Source organism: Muscardinus avellanarius (assembly GCF_963383645.1).
Source record: "Muscardinus avellanarius genome assembly, chromosome: 13".
Lineage (NCBI taxonomy): Eukaryota > Metazoa > Chordata > Mammalia > Rodentia > Gliridae > Muscardinus > Muscardinus avellanarius.
Window position 1 is genome coordinate 41,597,332 of NC_137799.1, and position 20,000 is coordinate 41,617,331.

Consider the following 20,000-nt stretch of genomic DNA (forward strand, 5'->3'; position numbering starts at 1 on the left):
CCTCAGCTACTTAGTGAGGCTCTCGGCAATTTAGTGAGAGCCTGTTTCCAAATAAAGTATAAAAATACTTTATACTGGGAGTATAGCCCGGAGGTAGAAAGCCGCTGGGTTCCACCCTCAGTACTACAAAATAAATAAATAAGGAAAGAAAGAAAGAAAGAAAGAAAGAAAGAAAGAAAGAAAGAAAGAAAGAAAGAAAAATAAATAGGGCTTGGGGGTGTAGCTCGAAAGTGCAATGCCCCTGGGTTCCATCCCCAGTACCACACACACACACGATATTTTGGAGGTAGAAATGATGACTTAAGATGGGGTGGTTGCCGGGTGTGGCGCACGCTTGTAATCCCCGCGCTTGGGAGGCAGAGACAGGAGGATGGCGTAGGTTCGAAGCCAGCCGCGCGCGCTGGTTTAGGAGACCCTGTTTCCAAAAAAAAAAAAAAATGTAAAAAATAGGTCTGGGAATGTAGCCGGGAGGTAGAAGGGCTTCCAGGAACCCCAGTACCACCAAAACAACAACAACAACAACAACAACAACAACAACAACAACAACATGGGGTGGTTGAGAAGGGGGAGGAGTCACCGGCGTACACAAACCAACCCCACCAGAGGGCCCACACGAGCCCCGCCCTTCCCGTAGGGTCCCAGTGCAGGAAGTGAGGAAAAGGAAGCGACAGCTCAGCCACTCTCAATCTTCCGGTCTAACGTCGCAAAGAGGTCGTAAATCCGAGAGCCTCACCTGGCCCCTCCCTCAAGGGGTGGTCCTGGAGAAGGACTGGCCAATGGTAAGCGAAACAACGAGCAATAACCCAATGGCTCAGGAGTGGGTGGAGTCCTGGGCAACTGGGCTTCCCTGAACTGGAGCCCTAGAGTTCGGTGTTTCTACCCACGTGGAAAGCTGCCCTGTGTAGACTTGGGTGGAATCCGAAGTGCGGGAGAGCAACCTGCAGTGATGGGGCCAGCCCCCGCGGGAGCGGCTGGGGAGACAGAGGTGGGTCGAGTCAACTGAGAGCCAGAAAGGCTCCAAGTGCGCTCTGTGGCTGAGGAGCCCGAGGTGGCGGGGTCTGACAGCTAGCCGGTGAGGGACTCGAGGGCGGCTCACCCTGGGGAAACCCTATTTCCACTTAGGGCACTGAAAAAGTCTGAGAGATTGCTAAGGGAGGTGGACCTGGTGGGATTTGCATGGAACAGGAGTGGAGGAAGCATTTTAGAAGTTCCAAGCCTGTATCAAGAGGAGAGGAAGCTTAGGGATTTATGTCATCTGAAAACCTAAGAGGCTTGCCGGGCGTGGTGGCGCACGCTTGTAATCCCCGCGCTTGGGAGGCTGAGACAGGAGGATCGCAAGGGTTCGAAGCCAGCTTCAGCTACTTAGTGAGGCTTTCAGTAACTTAGTGAGAGCCTGTTTCCAAATAAAATATATTATAAAAAAGGGTCTGGGAGTATAGCCCGGAGGTAGAAAGCCTCTGGGTTCCACCCCCAGTACCACGAAAACCTAAAAGGCTTGGGTATTGCTTAGTGCAATTCAACTTCTGCCTCTTACAACTTCAAGCAGAGCTCCGTGCTTGTGCTGTCAGGTAGACAGGGAACCCTCAACTCAAAGAATATCCGGTATAGGGCTTAGTAATGTTTCTCCAAGTAGTGATTATCCTGAGTGTAGAGAATCTGATTCCCAGCTGATAGGAGGGATGGAGCAGGTGAACCCCTTATCTGTAATGGTGGCAGATACTTCCCATTGGCTTCTCCTTCTTTGGCCACAGATGATAGAACCAGCCCTGGAAGGGACAGGCAAAGAGGGGAAGAAGGCATCCTCAAGAAAGCGGGTAGTGACTGGGTCCCCAGCACAGAGCCTCCTGCAGCCAGTGAAGCTCAGCCGGGCAGAACTGTACAAGGAGCCTACCAATGAGGAGTTGAATCGTCTTCGGGAGACTGAGATCCTGTTCCACTCCAGTTTGCTTCGTTTACAGGTACTTTTAGGGAGTGGGGGCTTGGGTTAGAGGGGGTTGTTGTGACTCTGAAGCCAATAGACTTTTCCCTGCCTCTGTTACAGGTAGAGGAGCTGCTAAAGGAAGTAAGGCTGTCAGAAAAGAAGAAGGATAGGATCGATACCTTCCTAAAGGAGGTCAACCAGAGGATCAAGAGAGTACCCTCAACCCCTGAGACAGAGGTACGGCAGTTGGCCTGGGGAACTGAGAAGCAAGGCCTTCAGTGAGGGCATCTGGAACAGGGGACTTCCTATTCTTTTGAGGGGTTGGGATACCAGGGAGCTTATTCTTACTGCAACGAAGCTCAGCTGGTTTTGTGGTCACTCATGTATTCATCATTTTATAAGCACTTCTCTGCCTGGCATTAATTTTGTGCTCTTAAGAAACATCAGTCAACAAAATAGCCTATATTCTAATATTGGGATTATGGATGATAGATAATAATCATGACAAACCAATGTTAGAAAGTGGGAAGGTGGTGAATACCATGGAAAAAGGTAAAGGCATTTGGAGTATTAGGGGGTGGGAGAGGTTTGTAATTTTCTTTTTTCCCTTTTATTTATTTATTTCTTTTTCTGGTACTGGGGGGTGGTACCCAAAGGCTTTCTACCTCTGGGCTATACTCCCAGACCTATTTTATATTTTATTTGGAAACAGGGTCTCACTAAGTTGCTGAGAGCCTCACTAAGTAGCTGAGGCTGGCTTCGAACCTGTGCGATCCTCCTGTCTCAGCCTCCCAAGCGTGGAGATTACAAACGTGCACCACTACGCACAGCTTTTTAAAATTTTTTTGTTGTACTAGGAATGGAACCCAGGGACTTCTACCTCCAGGCTATACACCCAGCCCTATTTTTTAAACTTAATTATTTTTGCAGTACTGGGGATGGAACCCAGGAGCATTTTACCTCTGAGCTACACCCTCAGCCCTATATTTTATTCTTTATTTTGAAACAGGGTCTCACTGAGTTGCAAAGGGCCTCATTAAGTAGCTGAGGTTGGCCACAAACTGCAGTCCTCCTGTCTCAGCCTCCCAAATGCTGGGATTACAAGCATGTACCACCATGCCTGGCTCTTATTTATTTATTTTTTTTCAAAACTGGGGATTGAACCTAGGGGCATTCTACCTCCAACCTACACCCCCAGCCCTATTTTTTTTTTTAATTTAATTTTTTTGTGATACTGAGAATGGAACCCAGGGGCTTTCTACCTCCAGGCTACACCCCCAGACCTATTTTTATACTTTTTTATTTAGAAACAGGGTCTTTTAAGCCAGCGCAGCTGGCTTCGAACCTGCGCGATCCTCCTGTCTCCACCTCCCAAGCACGGGGATTACAAGCGTGTGCCACCACGCCCGGCTCACTCTATCTTTTAAAAATTCACTTTTCTGGTATTAGAAATTCAGGAATTTTTCCACCCTGGTACTTGGGATTGATCCCAGAAGCATTTTACCTCTGAGTTACAACCCCAGCTCGTTTTATTTTTTGTTTTGAAATAGAGTCTTGATAGGTTGCTGAGAGCCTCGCTAAGTTATTAAGACTGGTCTTGAATCTAATCCTCCTGTCTCAGCCTCCCAAGTACTGAGATTATAGCTGTGTGCTGCCAGACCTTTCTCTAGCTAGTATTTTTTTTTTTAACCTCGGGGTTATACTTCCAGCCTATTTTTAAATTATTATTATTATTTATTTATTTATTTTGCAGGTCTGGGGATGGAACCCAGGGGCATTTGACAGCCGGGCTACAACCCGCCCTATTTTTTTAATTCTTTACTTTGAAACTGGGTCTCACTGAGTTGCAGAGGGCCTCACTAAGTAGCTGCGGCTGTCTGCGAACTGTGATCCTCCGGTCTCAGCCCCCCAAATGCTGGGATTACAAGCGTGCACCACCACGCCCGGCCTATTATTTGAAACAGGGCCTCAACTAAGTTGCAGAGGGCTTTGCTGAGTGGTATTTTTATTTTTTGAAACAGGGTCTCACTGAGTTGCAAAGGCCTCGCTAAGTAGCTGAGGATGTCTATAAACCACGATCCTCTGGTCTCTGCCTCCCAAATGCTGGGATTACAAGCATGCACCAGCACGCCTGGTCCCAGCCCTCTGTGTGTGTGTGTGTGACGCCTGGTCCCAGCCGTGTGTGTGTGTGTGTGTGTGTGTGTGTGTGTGTGTGTGTGTGTGTTACTGGGAATTGATCCCAGGGGTGTTCTATCTCCAAGCTACATCCTCAACCCCATTTTTTATTCTTTATTTTGAAAGAGGGTCTCCCTGAGTTGCAAAGGGCCTCACTAAGTTGTAGTTGAGTCTGTTCTCAAACCTTGATCATCCTCTCAATCTCGCAAATGCTGAGATTACAAGCATGTGCTATTATACCTGGCTTATTCTTTATTTTGAAACAGTCTCACTGAGTTGCAAAGAGCCTCACTAAGTAGCTGAGACTGTCATCAAACTGAGATTCTCCTGTGTCAGCTTCCCAAATGCTGAGATTACAAGCATGCACCACCACGCCCAGCTCCCCCAGGCCAATTTTTTGTATTTTATTTGGAGACAGGGTCTCAAAAAGCTGCTGAGGCTGGCTTCATATCTGTAATCCTCCTCTCAGCCTCTCAGCAACTTAGTGAGACCTTGTTTCCAAATAAAATATAAAATAGGTCTGGGAGTATAGCCCAGAGGTAAAAAGCATCTGAGTTCCATCCCCAGTACCACTAAAACAAAACAACAACAAAAAAAAAAACATTTGCTAGAAGGTTTCTTTTTTTTTTTTTTTCTTTCTCCTGTCTGGGGATGGAACCCAGGGGCATAAGACCTCCGAGCTACACCCCTGCCCTATTTTTTATTCTTTATTTTGAAACAGGGTCTCACTAAGTTGCAGAGGGCCTCACTAAGTAGTAGCTGAGGCTGTCCACGAACCACTATCCTCTAGTCTCAGCTTCCTGAATGCTGGGAGGCTCCCGAACACCTGGCTAAAAGCTTGGTTTTGAACATATAGATATGTTAAGATGTCTACTAGCCAGCAGGGGCCATGTAAGGAAGGCTATAGAATCAACATGTGTTGCTGTCTGCCCTTGCAGCTCACTGACCAGGCATGGCTTCCAGCTGGGGTTCAAGTGCCCCTCCACCAGGTGCCCTATACGGTGAAGGGCTCTTTCCGCTTCCTGCCTCCAGCCCAGGTCAGCATTGTGGGCAGCTACCTTCTGGGAACCTGCATTCGGCCAGACATCAATGTGGACATGGCACTGACCATGCCCAGGGTAAGATCCAGGACTAGAGGGATGGAGAAGCCCCCTGCCTGACTACCTAAAGATCCCTGGGTCCCTCTATTTCCCACCTGTCTCTTGCTAGGGGATTGAAACTTGAATTCTAAATCAAAAGAGCAGACTGCTGTGCTCATCTTGGGGGCAGCCTAGGGGCCCTTGGACCAGGTGTTGCCCTTTAGGAACTTTGCCTTCCTGTCTGAAACCTTGTTGTGTTGTGGCTACTTCTGGCTCAGGCACTCCACAGTGAGCAGAGAAGTCCTGGGACTCTCACTTTGCTTCCTTTTAGTCCCCAAACATTTATGTGCCTGGCCCTCTTTTTCCTTCCCTGACCCCTTCAGGAAATCCTACAGGACAAGGACCTGCTGAACCAGCGTTACTTCCGCAAGCGTGCCCTCTACCTGGCCCACTTGGCTTACCACCTGGCACGAGACCCTCTCTTTGGCAGTGTTCGCTTCTCCTACACCAATGGCTGTCACCTGAAGCCTTTGCTGCTGCTGCGGCCACACGGTGGGAGGCCCCACCTGGGATAAATGCACAGTATGGGGTGACAGATCTGGAGGGAGAGATGCATGGTCCTCAGGTCTAGGAGAATAGGAATGGAGCCTTGAGCCCAAGGTCTAGGGTAACAGGAATGGAGCCTTGTGGCCAAGGTGATGGGCATAGGCCTCAATTTGAGGGGAAGGTAGGGACCTGAAATTCTGAAGAGGGAAGGCACGGAGCACTCAGGTATGAGAGGGCTTGCGTGGGGACTCCTCTGGTTCCAGGAGCTGCAGGGTCTCAACACTCCCTGTCTTCACCCAGGCAAGGATGAGCGCCTAGTCACGGTACGTCTGCACCTGTGCCCTCCACCTGACTTCTTCCGCCCGTGCCGCTTGCTGCCAAACAAGAACAATGTGCGCACTGCCTGGTACCGAGGGCAGAGCCCTGCAGAGGACGGTGAGTGGGCATTGGTGTGGGGCGGTGCTAGAAGGAGGGGGGTCTGGTAAGGACCTTCCTCTTTTCTTTCTTTCTTTCTTTCTTTCTTTCTTTCTTTCTTTCTTTCTTTCTTTCTTTCTTGTACTGGGAATGGAACCCAGGGGCATTCTGCCTCTGAGCTACACCCCCAGCCCAAATTTTTATTTTGAAATAGGGTCTCACCGAGTTGCAAAGGGCTTCACTAAGTAGCTGAGGCTATCCGCCAGCTGCCAGCCTCCCAAATACTGGGATTTCAAGCATGCACCACCACTCCTGGCTCACAGCTTCCCTTTTCACTCACAGGTAAACCAGAGCCCCCTACCCCCCACTACAATACCTGGGTCCTACAGGATGCAGCTCTCGAGTCCCATGTACAGCTACTGTCAACTGTGCTGGGCTCCGCTTCGGGGCTAAAGGATGGCGTGGCACTTCTGAAGGTCTGGCTGCGACAGCGGGAGCTGGACAAGGTGAGTCAGAGGTCACCCAGCCTCCTTGACTCGCTGTGTGATGGGCTGGCTCTGAGCTCAGGCCTTTCCCTGTGTCTCTCTTTCAGGGCCTGGGTGGGTTTAGTGGGTTCCTTATCTCCATGCTGGTTGCCTTCCTCGTGTCCACACGCAAGATCCACACCACCATGAGCGGCTACCAGGTCCTGAGAAGTGTCTTGCAGTTTCTGGGTAAGGCAGCTAGACTGGGAGAGGCCCAGAGTTTCACTCATCCAGAGCACCCTCCCATTCCCTCAGGATCCCTCCGTTCCTTGCCATCAGATAGATGCACAAACCCATTTTTGGAATCAGGTGGTTACAGCCACCCAGGCTGAGGGAGGGAGGGTGTCATTAGGACTGTGTCCCCAGGGAGGGTCAACTTCTGACATCCAGCATCTCTGGTTCACTCCAGCCACCACAGATCTGACAGTCAACGGGATCAGTTTATGTCTCAGCTCAGATCCCTCCTTGGTGAGTTGGGGAAGGGCCAGGCCTGTACCAGGAGGTCCAAAGGTAAGGCCCAATCCTGACTGCTTCTCTGTTGTTTACAAGCCGGCCCTGGCTGACTTCTACCAGGCCTTCCCAGTTGTCTTCTTGGACCCTTCAGGCCGTCTCAACCTCTGTGCTGATGTCACTGCCTCCACTTACCACCAGGTACAAATAGACCCCCCACTCCTGCATTCCCTGTTCCAACTCAGACTGCCCTTTCTGTCAGTACCAGAACCCCAGAAACTTCTCTCCAAAATGGTAAGGTCGGGCACGACACCAGGTCTGAGCCCTGAGGTCAACCAGGGGTACATCGGTGGTCTCTCTTTACGCTGTGGTCCCAGGTGCAGCATGAGGCACGGCTGTCCATGGCATTGCTGGACAGCAAAGCCGACGACGGGTTCCAGCTGCTGTTGATGACTCCCAAGCCCATGATCCGGGCTTTTGACCATATACTGCAGTGAGTTTAGGGGTGACGGTATGTTGGTGGGTCCTATCTTGGGTAATGGGGCTAAGGCACGTGTTCAGATCTTCCAGGGAGGAGGCGGTGCAAGGGGCCAGTAGACCCTGATTCCCCCTCTTTGTCTTTCTGTGTCCCTCCAGTCTCCGTCCTTTGAGTCGCCTGCAGGCGGCATGTCACCGGCTAAAGCTCTGGCCAGAGCTGCAGGACAGTGGCGGGGACTATGTCTCTGCTGTTTTGGGCCCACTAACCACCCTCCTGGAGCAGGGTCTGGGGTCCCGTCTACACCTGTTGGCTCACTCTCGGCCCCCAGTCCCAGAGGTGAGACGGTGTAGAGTTTGTAGGGCTGAGTGGGAATGGAACCAGGGGCAGAAGGACATGCTGTCTCTCTAGCCTGACTTTTCTAACTAGCTGGAAAGTGAGTTTTCAGGCCCAGCTGGGGGATTCTTGCATAGAGCTCAATCTTTTTCTATCCTCCAGTGGGACATCAGCCAAGATCCACCAAAGCACAAAGACTCTGGGACCCTGACCCTGGGCTTGCTCCTCCGACCTGAGGGACTGACTAGTGTCCTTGAGCTTGGTCCAGAGGCTGACCAGCCTGAGGTAAGAAACTCCAGCATATACAGAGAAAGGAATGGGCGTCCTCATGCTGCCTGGGTTGAAGCCTCTTAAGGAAGTTTATTTTTGTTGTTTATTTATTTGTGGTACTGGGGATGGAACCCAGGGACTTTGTACCTCTGAGAGGTACCTACAACCCTTTTTTTTTTTTTTTTTTTTTTTTTTTTGCAGTACTGGGGTTGGAACCCAGGGGCATTCTACCTCCAAGTGACACCCTCAGCCCTATTTTTTATTTTTATTTTGAAACAGGATCTCACTGAGTTGTTGCAAAGGGCCTCACTAAGTAGCTGAGGCTGGCTGCAAACCGTGATCCTTCTGTCTCAGCCTCCCGAATGCTGGGATTACAAGCATAAGCCACCACGCCTGGCAAGGAAGTTAAATTTTTTTTTTGTTTTACAGTACTGAAGATTGAACCTAGAGCCTTTCTACTACTAAGCTACATTCCCAACCCTTTTTATTTTTGGAGAAACAAAACATTCTACGTTGCCCAGGCCATCCTTGAACTTGTGATCCTCTTGCCTCAGCCTCTCAAATAGCTGGGATTACAGACGTGCACCACTGCTCCCAGCTTGCCAGGGAAGTTTCTGAGACAGCTTTTCTTTCTCCCGTCTCTCACACCATCCATTGCCTTTGCTTAGGCTGCTGACTTCCGCCAGTTCTGGGGATCCCGCTCAGAGCTTCGGCGTTTCCAGGATGGAGCCATTCGGGAAGCTGTGGTCTGGGAAGCAGCCTCTCTGTCCCAGAAGCGCCTTATTCCCCACCAGGTGGTCACCCACCTCTTGGCACTGTGAGTGTTAACATCTTGTGTGCCAGGAGGCAACTATGGCCCCAGGGAGCCTTTTAGGGGGTCTAGCCAAGGCTGTTGGAATGAGCAGTTCACCTCCTACTGGGACCTAGTTCCTAAAGCTCTCACTATGTCTGTGCTCCTTCTTCAGCCATGGGGACATTCCAGATACCTGTGTCCACTATGTTGGGGGCTCTCTGGATGCACTGATCCAAGGCCTTAAAGAGGTAAGGGCATTGCCATCAAAGCTAGTAATCCTTTTGGCAAGACTGGAGAGAGCCCTTTCTACCCCAGCCAGGATGCACTTCCTGGAGTGTCCAGCAGGGGGGGCGCTGGCTTCACTGCAGCCTGGGCCATGGCAAAATCCCAGATGGTTGCCCAGGTTTTGTAAGAACCGTCTTCCTGACTGACTGTCTTCTCCCCCTAAGACCTCTAGCACAGGCGAGGAGGCCCTGGCGGTGGCGGTGCGTTGCTACGATGATCTCAGCCGCCTGCTCTGGGCGCTGGAGGGTCTCCCTCTGACTGTATCTGCCGTGCAGGGAGCTCACCCAGTGTTGCGCTACACAGAGGTGAGTGTAAGAGGAGGGCAGGGAGCCCGTTCTACTTTGCTAACCCCATCACTATTGCAGTCACCCAGTATTCCTCCCTTCCTCCTCTGCATTCCCAGCCCCAGGCACCTTCCTCAGCACACCTTCTTCACAGGTATTCCCTCCCACCCCAGTGTATCCCGCCTACTCCTTCCACGAGCACCTCCGGACACAGGCCTCGCTGTTGCCGCGGCCTGATAAGCCCTGCCCAGCATATGTGGAGCCCATGACTGGTAAGAGGGCTCTTAGGAAGTGGGTGTTGCAGGTGGGGGGCATAATTCCTGCTCTAGGTTACAGTATGAAACCGTCCCCTCCTCTCCCTCAGTGGTTTGCCACCTGGAAGGCAGTGGTCAGTGGCCGCAGGAAGCTGAGGCCATACGGCGGGTCCGAGCCGCCTTCCAGCTGCGCCTGGCAGAGCTGCTGAAGCAGCAGCACGGGCTGCAGTGCCGAGCCACCGCCACACACACAGACGTCCTCAAGGTAGACTGGTGCAGGCACAGATTTCCCAGACGGGGCCCTGGGGATGTCAGCCTGTACAAGAGGATACTGCTGGGGGCCTTGGCCTGGGAAACCTCCAGGGCCAAGGCTGACATTGGTACCCTCGTCCAACAGGATGGGTTTGTGTTCCGGATTCGCGTGGCCTATCAGCGGGAGCCCCAGATCCTGCGGGAGGTGCGGAGCCCCGAGGGGATGATCTCACTGAGGGACACACCTGCCTCCCTTCGCCTTGAGAGAGACACAAAGCAGCTGCCCCTGCTCACCAGTGCCCTGCACGGGTAAGGCCACCTGCATGGCTGTTCTGATGTAGACCTTCTGCCCCCATTCGGCTCTCTTAGCCGGCTGTCTCTCTTGGATGCCAGATGACATAGTAGTGGGGATATGAGTCCTGGAATTCTGGTCCTGCCACTTACTGACTGTCCGTTTCGGCAAGATTTCTCTTGGACTTATTCTTATCTGTAGAATGAGACTTACACTAGAATCAAACTCTTTAGAGCATTTGTTAGAAATAGGAGTTAATGCCGGGCATGGTGGCGCACGCTTGTAATCCCCACACTTGGGAGGCTGAGACAGGAGGATTGCACAGGTTCGAAGCCAGCCTCAGCTACTTAGTGAGGCTCTAAGCAACTTAGTGAGACCCTGTTTCCAAATAGAATATAAAATGGGTCTGGGAGTATATCCCGGAGGTAGAAAGCCTCTGGGTTCCACCCCCAGTACCGCCAAAAGAAAAAGAAAAAAAAAGAAAGAAATAGGAGTTAATAAGCCGGGCATGGTGGTGCACGCTTGTAACCCCAGCATTCGGGAGGCTGAGACCAGAGGATCGTGGTTCGCAGACAGCCTCAGCTACTTAGTGAGGCCCTCCGCAACTTAGTGAGACCCTGTTTCAAAATAAAGAATAAAAAATAGGGCAGGGGGTGTAGCTCGGAGGTCTTATGCCCTTGGGTTCCATCCCCAGACCTGCAAAAAAAAGGAAGAAAGACGAGTTAATGCATGTAACATACTACTGTGGAGGCCAGCAGTTTTTAAGGGTGAAGTGGCAGTGGGACCAAGACACTGTTCCTGGGCCCCAAGTGCCTAGGTCTCACTGCTACTACCTCCTCCCCCCAGGCTCCAACAGCAGCACCCAGCTTTCTCCGGTGTGGCTCGGCTGGCCAAGCGGTGGGTGCGTGCCCAGCTTCTAGGCGAGGGGCTCACTGACGAGAGCCTGGATCTGGTGGCTGCTGCCCTTTTCCTGCACCCCGAGCCCTTCACCCCTCCCAGGTGATTCCATGCTTTCCCTGCCAGGACGTTCTCCTTGGGGCCAGCTTTGATCCTTCATGTCTCACTTTCAGTCCAAATGGGAAAGGGTGGCTAAAGACGTAATGGAGGGGGTACTAAGACTTCTCGTCCTTTCACAGTCTACATTAAGGGGTGTGAGCTCCCTAGCTTGTCAGGGGAACGCTGGGGGTGGGGTGACTGGGGCCTGACTCTCTCACTCCTTCTACGCAGCTCCCCCCAGGTTGGCTTCCTTCGGTTTCTTTCCCTGGTATCGACCTTCGATTGGAAGAACAACCCCCTCATTGTCAACCTCAACAGTGAGCTCACTGGTGAGTGGTAGGACTGGAATCAGACTGCTGGAAAAACTCTTTATGGATTACAGAAGAGGACAGGCAAGATTTTCCCTGTCCCTCCGTATCCCAGATACCTAAGCCTGACTGTCTTGGTATGGGGAATTGTTGGGAGAGGCAGGCTCAGGTCAAACCTGGCTGTAGAGTGTTTTGCCTCAGGGGTGGTCAGGGAGAATGACCAAGGTGGCAAGCAGGCTACCTGGAAGGATGTGGAGGGCAGAGGAGAGTAGTGGGGGGGACCCCACCACTAGGTGAGAAGTCTTGGGGAGCTAGGAAGTTTAGGCTAGATGCCCACACCTCTTGGGGGTGGGAATGCTGATTTCCGGTTGTAATCTGAGGAGCTCTGGGTCTCAGCAGAGAATAAGGTGTCAGGTTCCTAATTCCCTATGTGCGTGAGTCCAGGGTGGGAGGGGGCCACGGGCAGGCCTTAGCTTGTGCAGACCCAGACACTAGACTTGGGGTGCTAGGCAGTGGAAAATTCTGCCTCTGGGTTGAGGCTGGGAGATTAACACCCCACCCAATTAAGGCAAACATGGTGTCCCTTTCATCACCTTTGTCCCTTGGGGGAGGGTTGTTGGAAAATCCCCATGATGGTAGGAGTACATGGGGCAGTAAAGGCTGATCCAGCACCCCTCTTGTCTAGCGGAGGAGCAGGCAGAGATCCGCAGTAACTTCCTGGCAGCTCGGACACGACTCCCTGTCATGGTCATCATTACTCCTCAGGACCGCAAAAGCTCTGTGTGGACACAGGATGGACCCTCAGCCCAGGTTTCAAATCCGTACCTGTCCCCAAATTTGGTTTTTCTATCCCTAAAAGAAAGCAGGCTCAGCTTGGGCTGGGAGAGACCCATGATCAGTTCTGGTCTGATGTTTCTATACTCTCCAGATCCTTCAGCAGCTTGTGATCCTAGCAGCTGAGGCCCTGCCTACCCTAGAGAAGCAGCTTATGGATCCCTGGGGGCCTGGGGACATCAGGGTAAGCCCAACAACAATGAAGGGCTGGGTGTAGCTCAGGTAGAATGCCCCTGGGTTCAGTCCCTGGTACCACAAAAAAGGAGGGGGGTCCCTCACAGGATGCCCAGTCCTCTTCTCTGATGGGACTGGATCCAGAGAAGGCATTGAAGCTGTCATGATGCCCAGTGGTAGCGGAGCTTGAAGGAGAACCTGGGCTCCACCCACCCAGTCTCTGCCCTTCTGCTGGACTCCAGCCATCACCAGCGGCTTCTGGTTATGGGTCTTGGTCTTCTCACCTTCAAATGGGCATGCAGGCCTGTAATAGCCGGTTGGGTGCGGAGGTAGGAAGGAGACAAGGTAAGCAGGTAGAAGGGGCGCTGTTGACTCCTTCCCACTCCTTTCTTTAGACTGTGTTCCGGCCACCCTTGGACATGTATGACGTACTGATCCACCTGTCTCCCCGACACATTCCCCGGCACCGCCAGGCTGTGGATTCTCCAGCTGCTTCCTTCTGCCGTGGCCTGCTCAGCAAGCCAGGGCCCTCATCCCTGATGCCCGTGCTGGGCTACGATCCTCCTCAGCTCTATCTGGCACAGCTCAAGGTCCTAAAGGGCTGGGGACTTCAAGGTGGAGCTGGGGTCATGGAGGAGATGCCCAGGTGTCCATCTGTAATCTTGTTTTTCTTGATGGTCCTAGGAGGCCTTTGGGGATCTGGCCCTTTTTTTCTATGACCAGCATGGCGGAGAGGTTATTGGTGTCCTCTGGAAACCCACCAGCTTCCAGCCTCAGCCCTTCAAGGTGTGCTGGCCGGTGACAGCATGTGTTCTTGGGCTTATACAGATGTACCCTGTGGGTGACCTTGGGCGAGGGGTGTAGTGTGTAGGCTTATGAGTCTTTCTCCACCATCCCTGCTCTGTCCCCAGCCTGGTATCTCTGGGTGTGCCTTTGTGACACATCTACCCACATATCTTCTCTGATTCCCCTAGGCTTCCAGCACAAAGGGACGCATGGTGGTGTCCCAAGGAGGGGAGCTGGTGACAGTGCCCAATGTAGAAGCCATCCTGGAGGACTTTGCGGTGTTGGGTGAAGGCCTGGTGCAGGCTGTGGAAGCCCGAAGTGAACGATGGACTGTGTGATCCCAGCCCTGGGGCAAGCTTTTGATGGACAGAAAGACTGTGGACCTTTGGAGCAAGCTGTCACTGGGCACCCTCATTGCAGATGGGCCCTCCTTGGAAGTCCTGCTAGCCTGGACACCCTGAATTGTCCCCAAAAGAAGTCTTGCCTCAATTTTTCATCTAATGCCCCCATACTACGGTCCTGTGGACTCCTCTGGGCCTGACCACCTAAACTCCCAGAAGAGAAATAGAAGCCAGCCTAGAGTGAACTGAACCCAGGAGCTCCATCTGCCTGGCAGCCCTGGGCCTGAACCTTTTTGTTTTATTTTTGTTCCCTCTTAGGCTTCTCCCAGAAGTATTTGGAAGAAGAGGGTGTGTGCTTGGGTGGAGGCTCTGTCCCCTTCTCACTGGCAGGATGTGTGTCCAGATCTCAGGGTGCCCTTCACCCCAGCATCAGGCCTTCAGATGGGACCCAGAGAAGGTGTGGCTCCTGAGGGCCACAGCCCCAGCACTGAGCAGTGGAGAGGGGCTGTGTGTGCATGAATAGACCACATTGTTGGGACACAATGCCCTCCTGTGTTGGTGCTGCTGCTTTCCTGGGTGGAGACAGTGGAACAGGACAGAGGACAGGAAGGCACTGGGCAGCTGAAGAGGCAAGGGAGAATGGTGGTCCCCCACATCCAGAAGAGCTGCAGAAAGCCCTGGGTGCTACCATCTAGCCTCTCAGCGTCTTGAGTCCCACCAGCCCCTGCTGCTACCCACTCATGTCACCAACAGCCCCTGCAGGGGGGTTGCAGGGATGAGCGAGACTCAGTCCTGCTCTCTAGAAGCTCCTGGGGCCCAAGGAGCAGAAGGGGAACTGCTGCCTCTTTCATTCTGGTTCCTACCCCCACTCTTGGCAGCCACTCCCTGCCCCTCATCTCCCCTAATCCTGGTGGTTTTTCCAGACGTCGCTCCAGTGGTGCCCCTCCTGGGCCCTGCCCTGGCCCCGAGGTGCTTGTTCCCTCCTCTGAACTAGGGGAGCAGTTACTTCCTGTTGAGTTCACTCAGCAGGCACGCACTCACAGTGCTGTGAACCCTTCTCTTGTCCTGAACGCTGATTTAAAATTAAATTGCTTAATTCCATTCAAGTTCCTGGCTTATCTCACTTTTCAGTTCGTTTAAACCTGGTCTAGAGGCTGGCCGTGGTGGCGCACGCTTGTAATCTCCGTGCTTGGGAGGCAGAGACAGGAGGATGGCGCAGGTTCGAAGCCAGCCACGTGCGCTGGCTTAGGAGACTCTGTTTCCAAATAAAAATGTAAAAATAGTTCTGGGAGTGTAGCCCAGAGGTAGAAGGGCTTCCAGGAACCCCAGTACCACCAAAAAATAAAAAATAAAATAAATAAATAAATCTGGTCTAGGCCAGGCGTGGTGGTGCACACTTATAATCCCAGCATTCAGGAGGTTGAGACCGGAGGATTGTGGTTCACGGACAGACTCAGCTACTTAGTGAGGCCCTCCGCAACTTAGTGAGACCCTGTTTCAAAATAAAGAATAGCTGGGCGTGGTGGCGCACGCTTGTAATCCCAGCATTCGGGAGGCTGAGACCCAAGGATCGCGGTTCGCAGACAGCCTCAGCTACTTAGTGAGGCCCTCCACAACTCAGTGAGACCCGGTTTCAAAATAAAGAATAAAAAATAGGGCAGGAGGGTGGCTCGGAGGTCGAATGCCCCAGGTTCCATCCCCAGACCCACAAAAAAAAGAATAAAAACTAGGGCAGGAGGTGTAGCTGGGAGGTCGAATGCTTCTGGGTTCCATCCCCAGACCTGCTAAAAAATAAAAATAAATAAACCTGGTCTAGGTCTAAGCTCTGTAAGAGGAGCACATCTGCACACGGGTTTCTTATCCTGCATGGCATTTAGTGTGGGCTTTTGCTCAAGTAGGATACAGATGTGTGGGGAAGGGGCTGCCAGCCAGGCTAATGGAGGCCAGGGGCTCAGGGGAGGCCACAAAGGCAAGAGAATCATCCTTTACAAGCTCTGTTTAGAGTAGGTGGGGTAGTGATGATGAAAGAGAAAGCTGGAAGGATAGTAAAAAGTTGACACTAAAGGCCGGTGTGGTGGCGCACACCTGTAATCCCAGTACTTGGGATGCTCAGACAGGAGGATAGGAGGTTTGAGGACAGCCTCAGCAAATAGACTCATTAACTTTGCAAGGCCCTGTTTCAAAATTAAAACATCCAGGCGTGGTGGCGCACGCTTGTAATCCCAATACTTGCGAGGCTGAGACAGGAGGATCGTGCAGGTTCGAAGCCAGCCTCAGCTACTTAGTGAGACTCTCAGCAACTTAGTGAGACCCTGTGTCCAAACAAAATATAAAATAGGTCTGGAAGTGTATCCCGGAGGTAGAAGCCCCCTGGGTTCCATCCCCAGTACCACAAAAAATAAAAATAAAATAGGTCTGGGGGGTGTAACATGGAGGTAGAATGTCCCTGGGTTCAATCCCCATTGCCATAAATAAAAAATAAATAAAAATAATAAACTAGTTGGCATTGTGAGGTGGAGTCTACCTCTCATGTTATATGTTCATTCTGTGTGTGTGTGTGTGTGTTATTGGGTACTGAACTCAGGATTGATTGTACCACCTCTGAGCTACACTCCCAGTACTTTTTAGTTTGTTTTTTTTGGTGTATGTATAATACAGGGTATTGAACCCAAAGGCATTCTACCCTTGAGGTATACCCCCAGCACTGTTTATTTTTTATTTTGAAACAGGATTTCACTTAAATTGCTTAGGCTGTCCTTGAACCTGTGATTCTCCTGTTTCAGCCTCTGAAGTACTAGGATTACAGGTGTATACCACCACACCAGGCTTTATTTATTTATTTTTATTTTTACTTATTTATTTTTGTGGGGATTAAATACAGGGCATTCTACCTCTGAGCAACATCTTCAGCCCTATTTTATTCTTTTTTTTTTTTTTTTTTTTTTTTTTTTTGGTGGTGCTGGAACCCAGAGGCTTTCTACCTCTGAGCTATACTCCCAGACCTATTTTTTAATATTTTATTTGGAAACAGGGTCTCACTAAGTTGCTGAGAGCCTCACTAAGTAGCTGATGCTGGCTTCAAACCTGTGCGATCCTCCTGTCTCTGCCTCCCAAGCGCGGGGATTACAAGCACGTGCCACCACGCCCGGCTTATTTTATTCTTTATTTTGAAACAGAGTCTCACTAAGTTATAGGGGAGTCTCACTAAATTGCTAAGACTGTCTGAAAACCTGCGGTCCTGTCTCAGCGTCTCAGGTACTGGGATTACAAGTATGCACCACCATGCCTGGCTCTATTTTAATTTAATTTAATTTAATTTAATTTTTATTTTATTTTATTGTGGTACTACACCCCAGCCCTTTCTTTCTTTCTTTCTTTCTTTCTTTCTTTCTTTATTTATTTATTTTTGTGGGTCTGGGGATGGAAACCAGGGGCATTCGACCTCTGAGCGACATCCCCTGACCTATTTTTTATTTTATTTTGAGTAGCTGAGGCTGTTGATGAACCAGGATCCTCTGGTCTCAGCCTCTCAAATGCTGGGATTACAAACATGTGCCACCACACCCAGCTCTATTCTTCCTTCCTTTCTTCCTTCCTTCCTTTCTTTCTTTTCTTTTCTTTTTTTTTTTTTTTTTTTCTTTTTGGTGGTACTGAGGTTCCTGGAAACCCTTCTACCTCTGGGCTACACTCCCAGACACCTATTTTTTTAATATATATTTTTATTTGGAAACAGGGTCTCTTAAACCAGAGAGGCCGGCTTCGAACCTGTGTGATCCTCCTGTGTCCACCTTCCAAGAGCAGGGATTACAAGTGTGCCGCCACGCCCAGCTCTATTCTTTATTTTGAAACGGGTCTCACTGAGTTGCAAAGGGCCTCACTAAGTAGCTGAGGCTGTCCACAAACTGTGATTCTCCTGTCTCAGCCTCTCAAATGCTGGGATTACAAGCGTGTGCCACCACTCTCGGCTTACTTTATATTTTATTTATTTATTTATTTATTTGGTACTGAGAGTAGAACGAAGGGGCTTTTCTACCTCCGGGCTATATTCCCAGACCTATTTTATGTTTTATTTGGAAATAGGGTGTCACTAAGTTGCGGAAAGTCTCACTAAGTAGCCAAGGCTTCGAACCTATGCAATCCTCCTGTCTCAGCCTCCCACACCCAGATGTTTTTTGTTTGGTTTTTTTTTTTTTTTTTGGAACAGGGTCTTGCTAAATTTCTGACGCTGGTCTTAAACCCGGGACCCTTCTGTCTCAGCCACTCAAGTACTGGGATTACAGGCATATACAATCACACTCAGTGTGGGACCCTGTTTAAAAAAAAAAAAAAGCCCAGCATGGTGGCGCACGCTTGTAATCCCAGTGCTTGGGAGCCTGAGGCAGGAATATCACGGTTCAAAGACAGCCTCAGCTACTTAGTGAGGCCCTTTGCAATTCAGTGAGACCCTGTTTCAAAATAAAGAATGAAAAAAAAAAAAAATAGGACTGGCCGGCTGCTGCCCGCCCGCGCCAGCCACGTGAGCAAGGCGCCTGCACCGGCCGCCGGGAGAGCTATGTTGCTGCCGAACATCCTGCTCACGGGCACACCTGGGGTTGGGAAAACCACACTAGGCAAAGAACTTGCATCAAGATCAGGACTGAAGCCGGGCGTGGTGGCGCACGTTTGTAATCCCCGCGCTTGGGAGGCAGAAACAGGAGGATCCGCTGGTTCAAAGCCGGCCTCTCTGGCTTAAGAGACCCTGTTTCCAAATTAAAATATAAAATAGGCCTGGGAGTGTAGCCCGGAGGTAGAAGGGCTTCCAGGAACCCCAGTACCACACACACACACACACACACACACACACACACACACACACACACACACATCAGGACTGAAATACATTAATGTGGGTGAATTAGCTCAAGAAGTTTGATCACCAGATATCATGGAGTCGGGCAAGTTGACTTCTCCCAAGAGCATGCCAAAAGATGCACAGATGATGGCACAAATCCTGAAGGATATGGGGATCACAGAATATGAGCCAAGAATTATAAATCAGATGTTGGAGTTAGCCTTCTCAGATGTGACCACAATTCTAGAATGCTAAAATTTATTCAAGCCATGCTAAGAAAGCTACTGTCGATGCAGATGACATGTGATTAGCAATTCAGTGTTGCGCAGACCAGTCATTTACCTCTTCTTCGCCGAGAGTTTTTTTTACTAGATATTGCAAGGCAGAGAAATCAAACCCACTTGCCATTGATCAAGCTACATTCAGGTCCTAGATTGCCACCTGATAGATATTGCTTAACAGCTCCAAACTATAGGCTCAAATCTTTACAAAAAAAAAGGCATCTACATCTGCAGGAAGAATAACAGTTCCATGGTTAAGTGTTGGTTCAGTCACTAGTAGACCAAGTACTCCCACACTAGGCACACCAACCCCACAAACCATGTCTGTTTCAACTAAAGTAGGGACTCCAGTGTCTCCCACTGGGCAAAGGTTTACAGTGCAGATGCCTGCTTCACCGTCCCCTGCTGTAAAAGCATCAATTCCTGCAACATCAGCAGTTCAGAATGTTCTGATTAACCCATCATTAATTGGGTCCAAAAACATTCTGATTACCACTAATATGGCACCATCACAAAATACTGCCAATGAGTCATCAAATGCATTGAAAAGGAAACGTGATGATGACGAAGACGCCGATGATGATGCTTATGACTACAATAATTTGTAATCTAGTACATTTGAACCTGATTCGGCTGTACTGAAATTAAGCATGCTGGCTGTTTTCAAGTTGTACTTCAGAAAATTCACATAGTATTTAAAGAGTAAATAGTTAATCTTTTTCACTGAAAAAAAAAATAGGACTGGCCGGGCGTGGTGGCGCACACTTGTAATCCCCGCGCTTGGGAGGCAAAGACAGGAGGATCGCGCAGGTTCAAAGCTAGCCGCGCACGCTGGCTTAGGAGACCCTGTTTCCAAATAAAAATGTAAAAATAGGTCTGGGAGTGTAGCCTGGAGGTAGAAGGGCTTCCAGGAACCCCAGTACCACCCAAAAAAATAAATAAATAGGACTGGAGGTGTAGCTTGGAGATAGAATGCCCCTGGGTTCCATCCCTAGTATTGCAAAAAAAAAAAAAGAAAGAAAGAAAGAAAGAAAATATCCTCCTGTCTCAGCTGCTGGGATTACAAGTGTGTGCCACCATGCCCATCTTTATTTTTATT

The 20,000-nt window shown here is 50.4% G+C and overlaps 1 protein-coding gene and 1 pseudogene across 2 annotated transcripts; both read left to right on the forward strand.

The window, feature by feature from the left end:
• Nucleotides 1-946: 946 nt before the first annotated feature.
• NOL6 (nucleolar protein 6) lies at nucleotides 947-13,786 on the forward strand (the record flags this gene model as incomplete). The annotated part of the gene is made up of 26 exons (XM_080708518.1): nucleotides 947-985; nucleotides 1,752-1,958; nucleotides 2,042-2,158; nucleotides 5,035-5,214; nucleotides 5,559-5,727; nucleotides 6,022-6,156; nucleotides 6,478-6,641; nucleotides 6,728-6,848; nucleotides 7,069-7,127; nucleotides 7,209-7,310; nucleotides 7,487-7,602; nucleotides 7,746-7,923; nucleotides 8,083-8,205; nucleotides 8,859-9,007; nucleotides 9,156-9,231; nucleotides 9,433-9,573; nucleotides 9,707-9,824; nucleotides 9,917-10,071; nucleotides 10,204-10,367; nucleotides 11,197-11,349; nucleotides 11,578-11,675; nucleotides 12,340-12,464; nucleotides 12,583-12,672; nucleotides 13,058-13,252; nucleotides 13,347-13,448; nucleotides 13,637-13,786. The coding sequence occupies 26 exons, from the start codon at nucleotides 947-949 to the stop codon at nucleotides 13,784-13,786; spliced, it is 3,426 nt and encodes a 1,141-aa protein (XP_080564644.1).
• A 4,927-nt stretch (nucleotides 13,787-18,713) lies between these two features.
• Nucleotides 18,714-19,509, forward strand: LOC308272335 (transcription initiation factor TFIID subunit 9-like; annotated as a pseudogene). Its single transcript has one exon. The product of its transcript is annotated as a transcription initiation factor TFIID subunit 9-like (transcript).
• The last annotated feature ends 491 nt before the right edge of the window (nucleotides 19,510-20,000 follow it).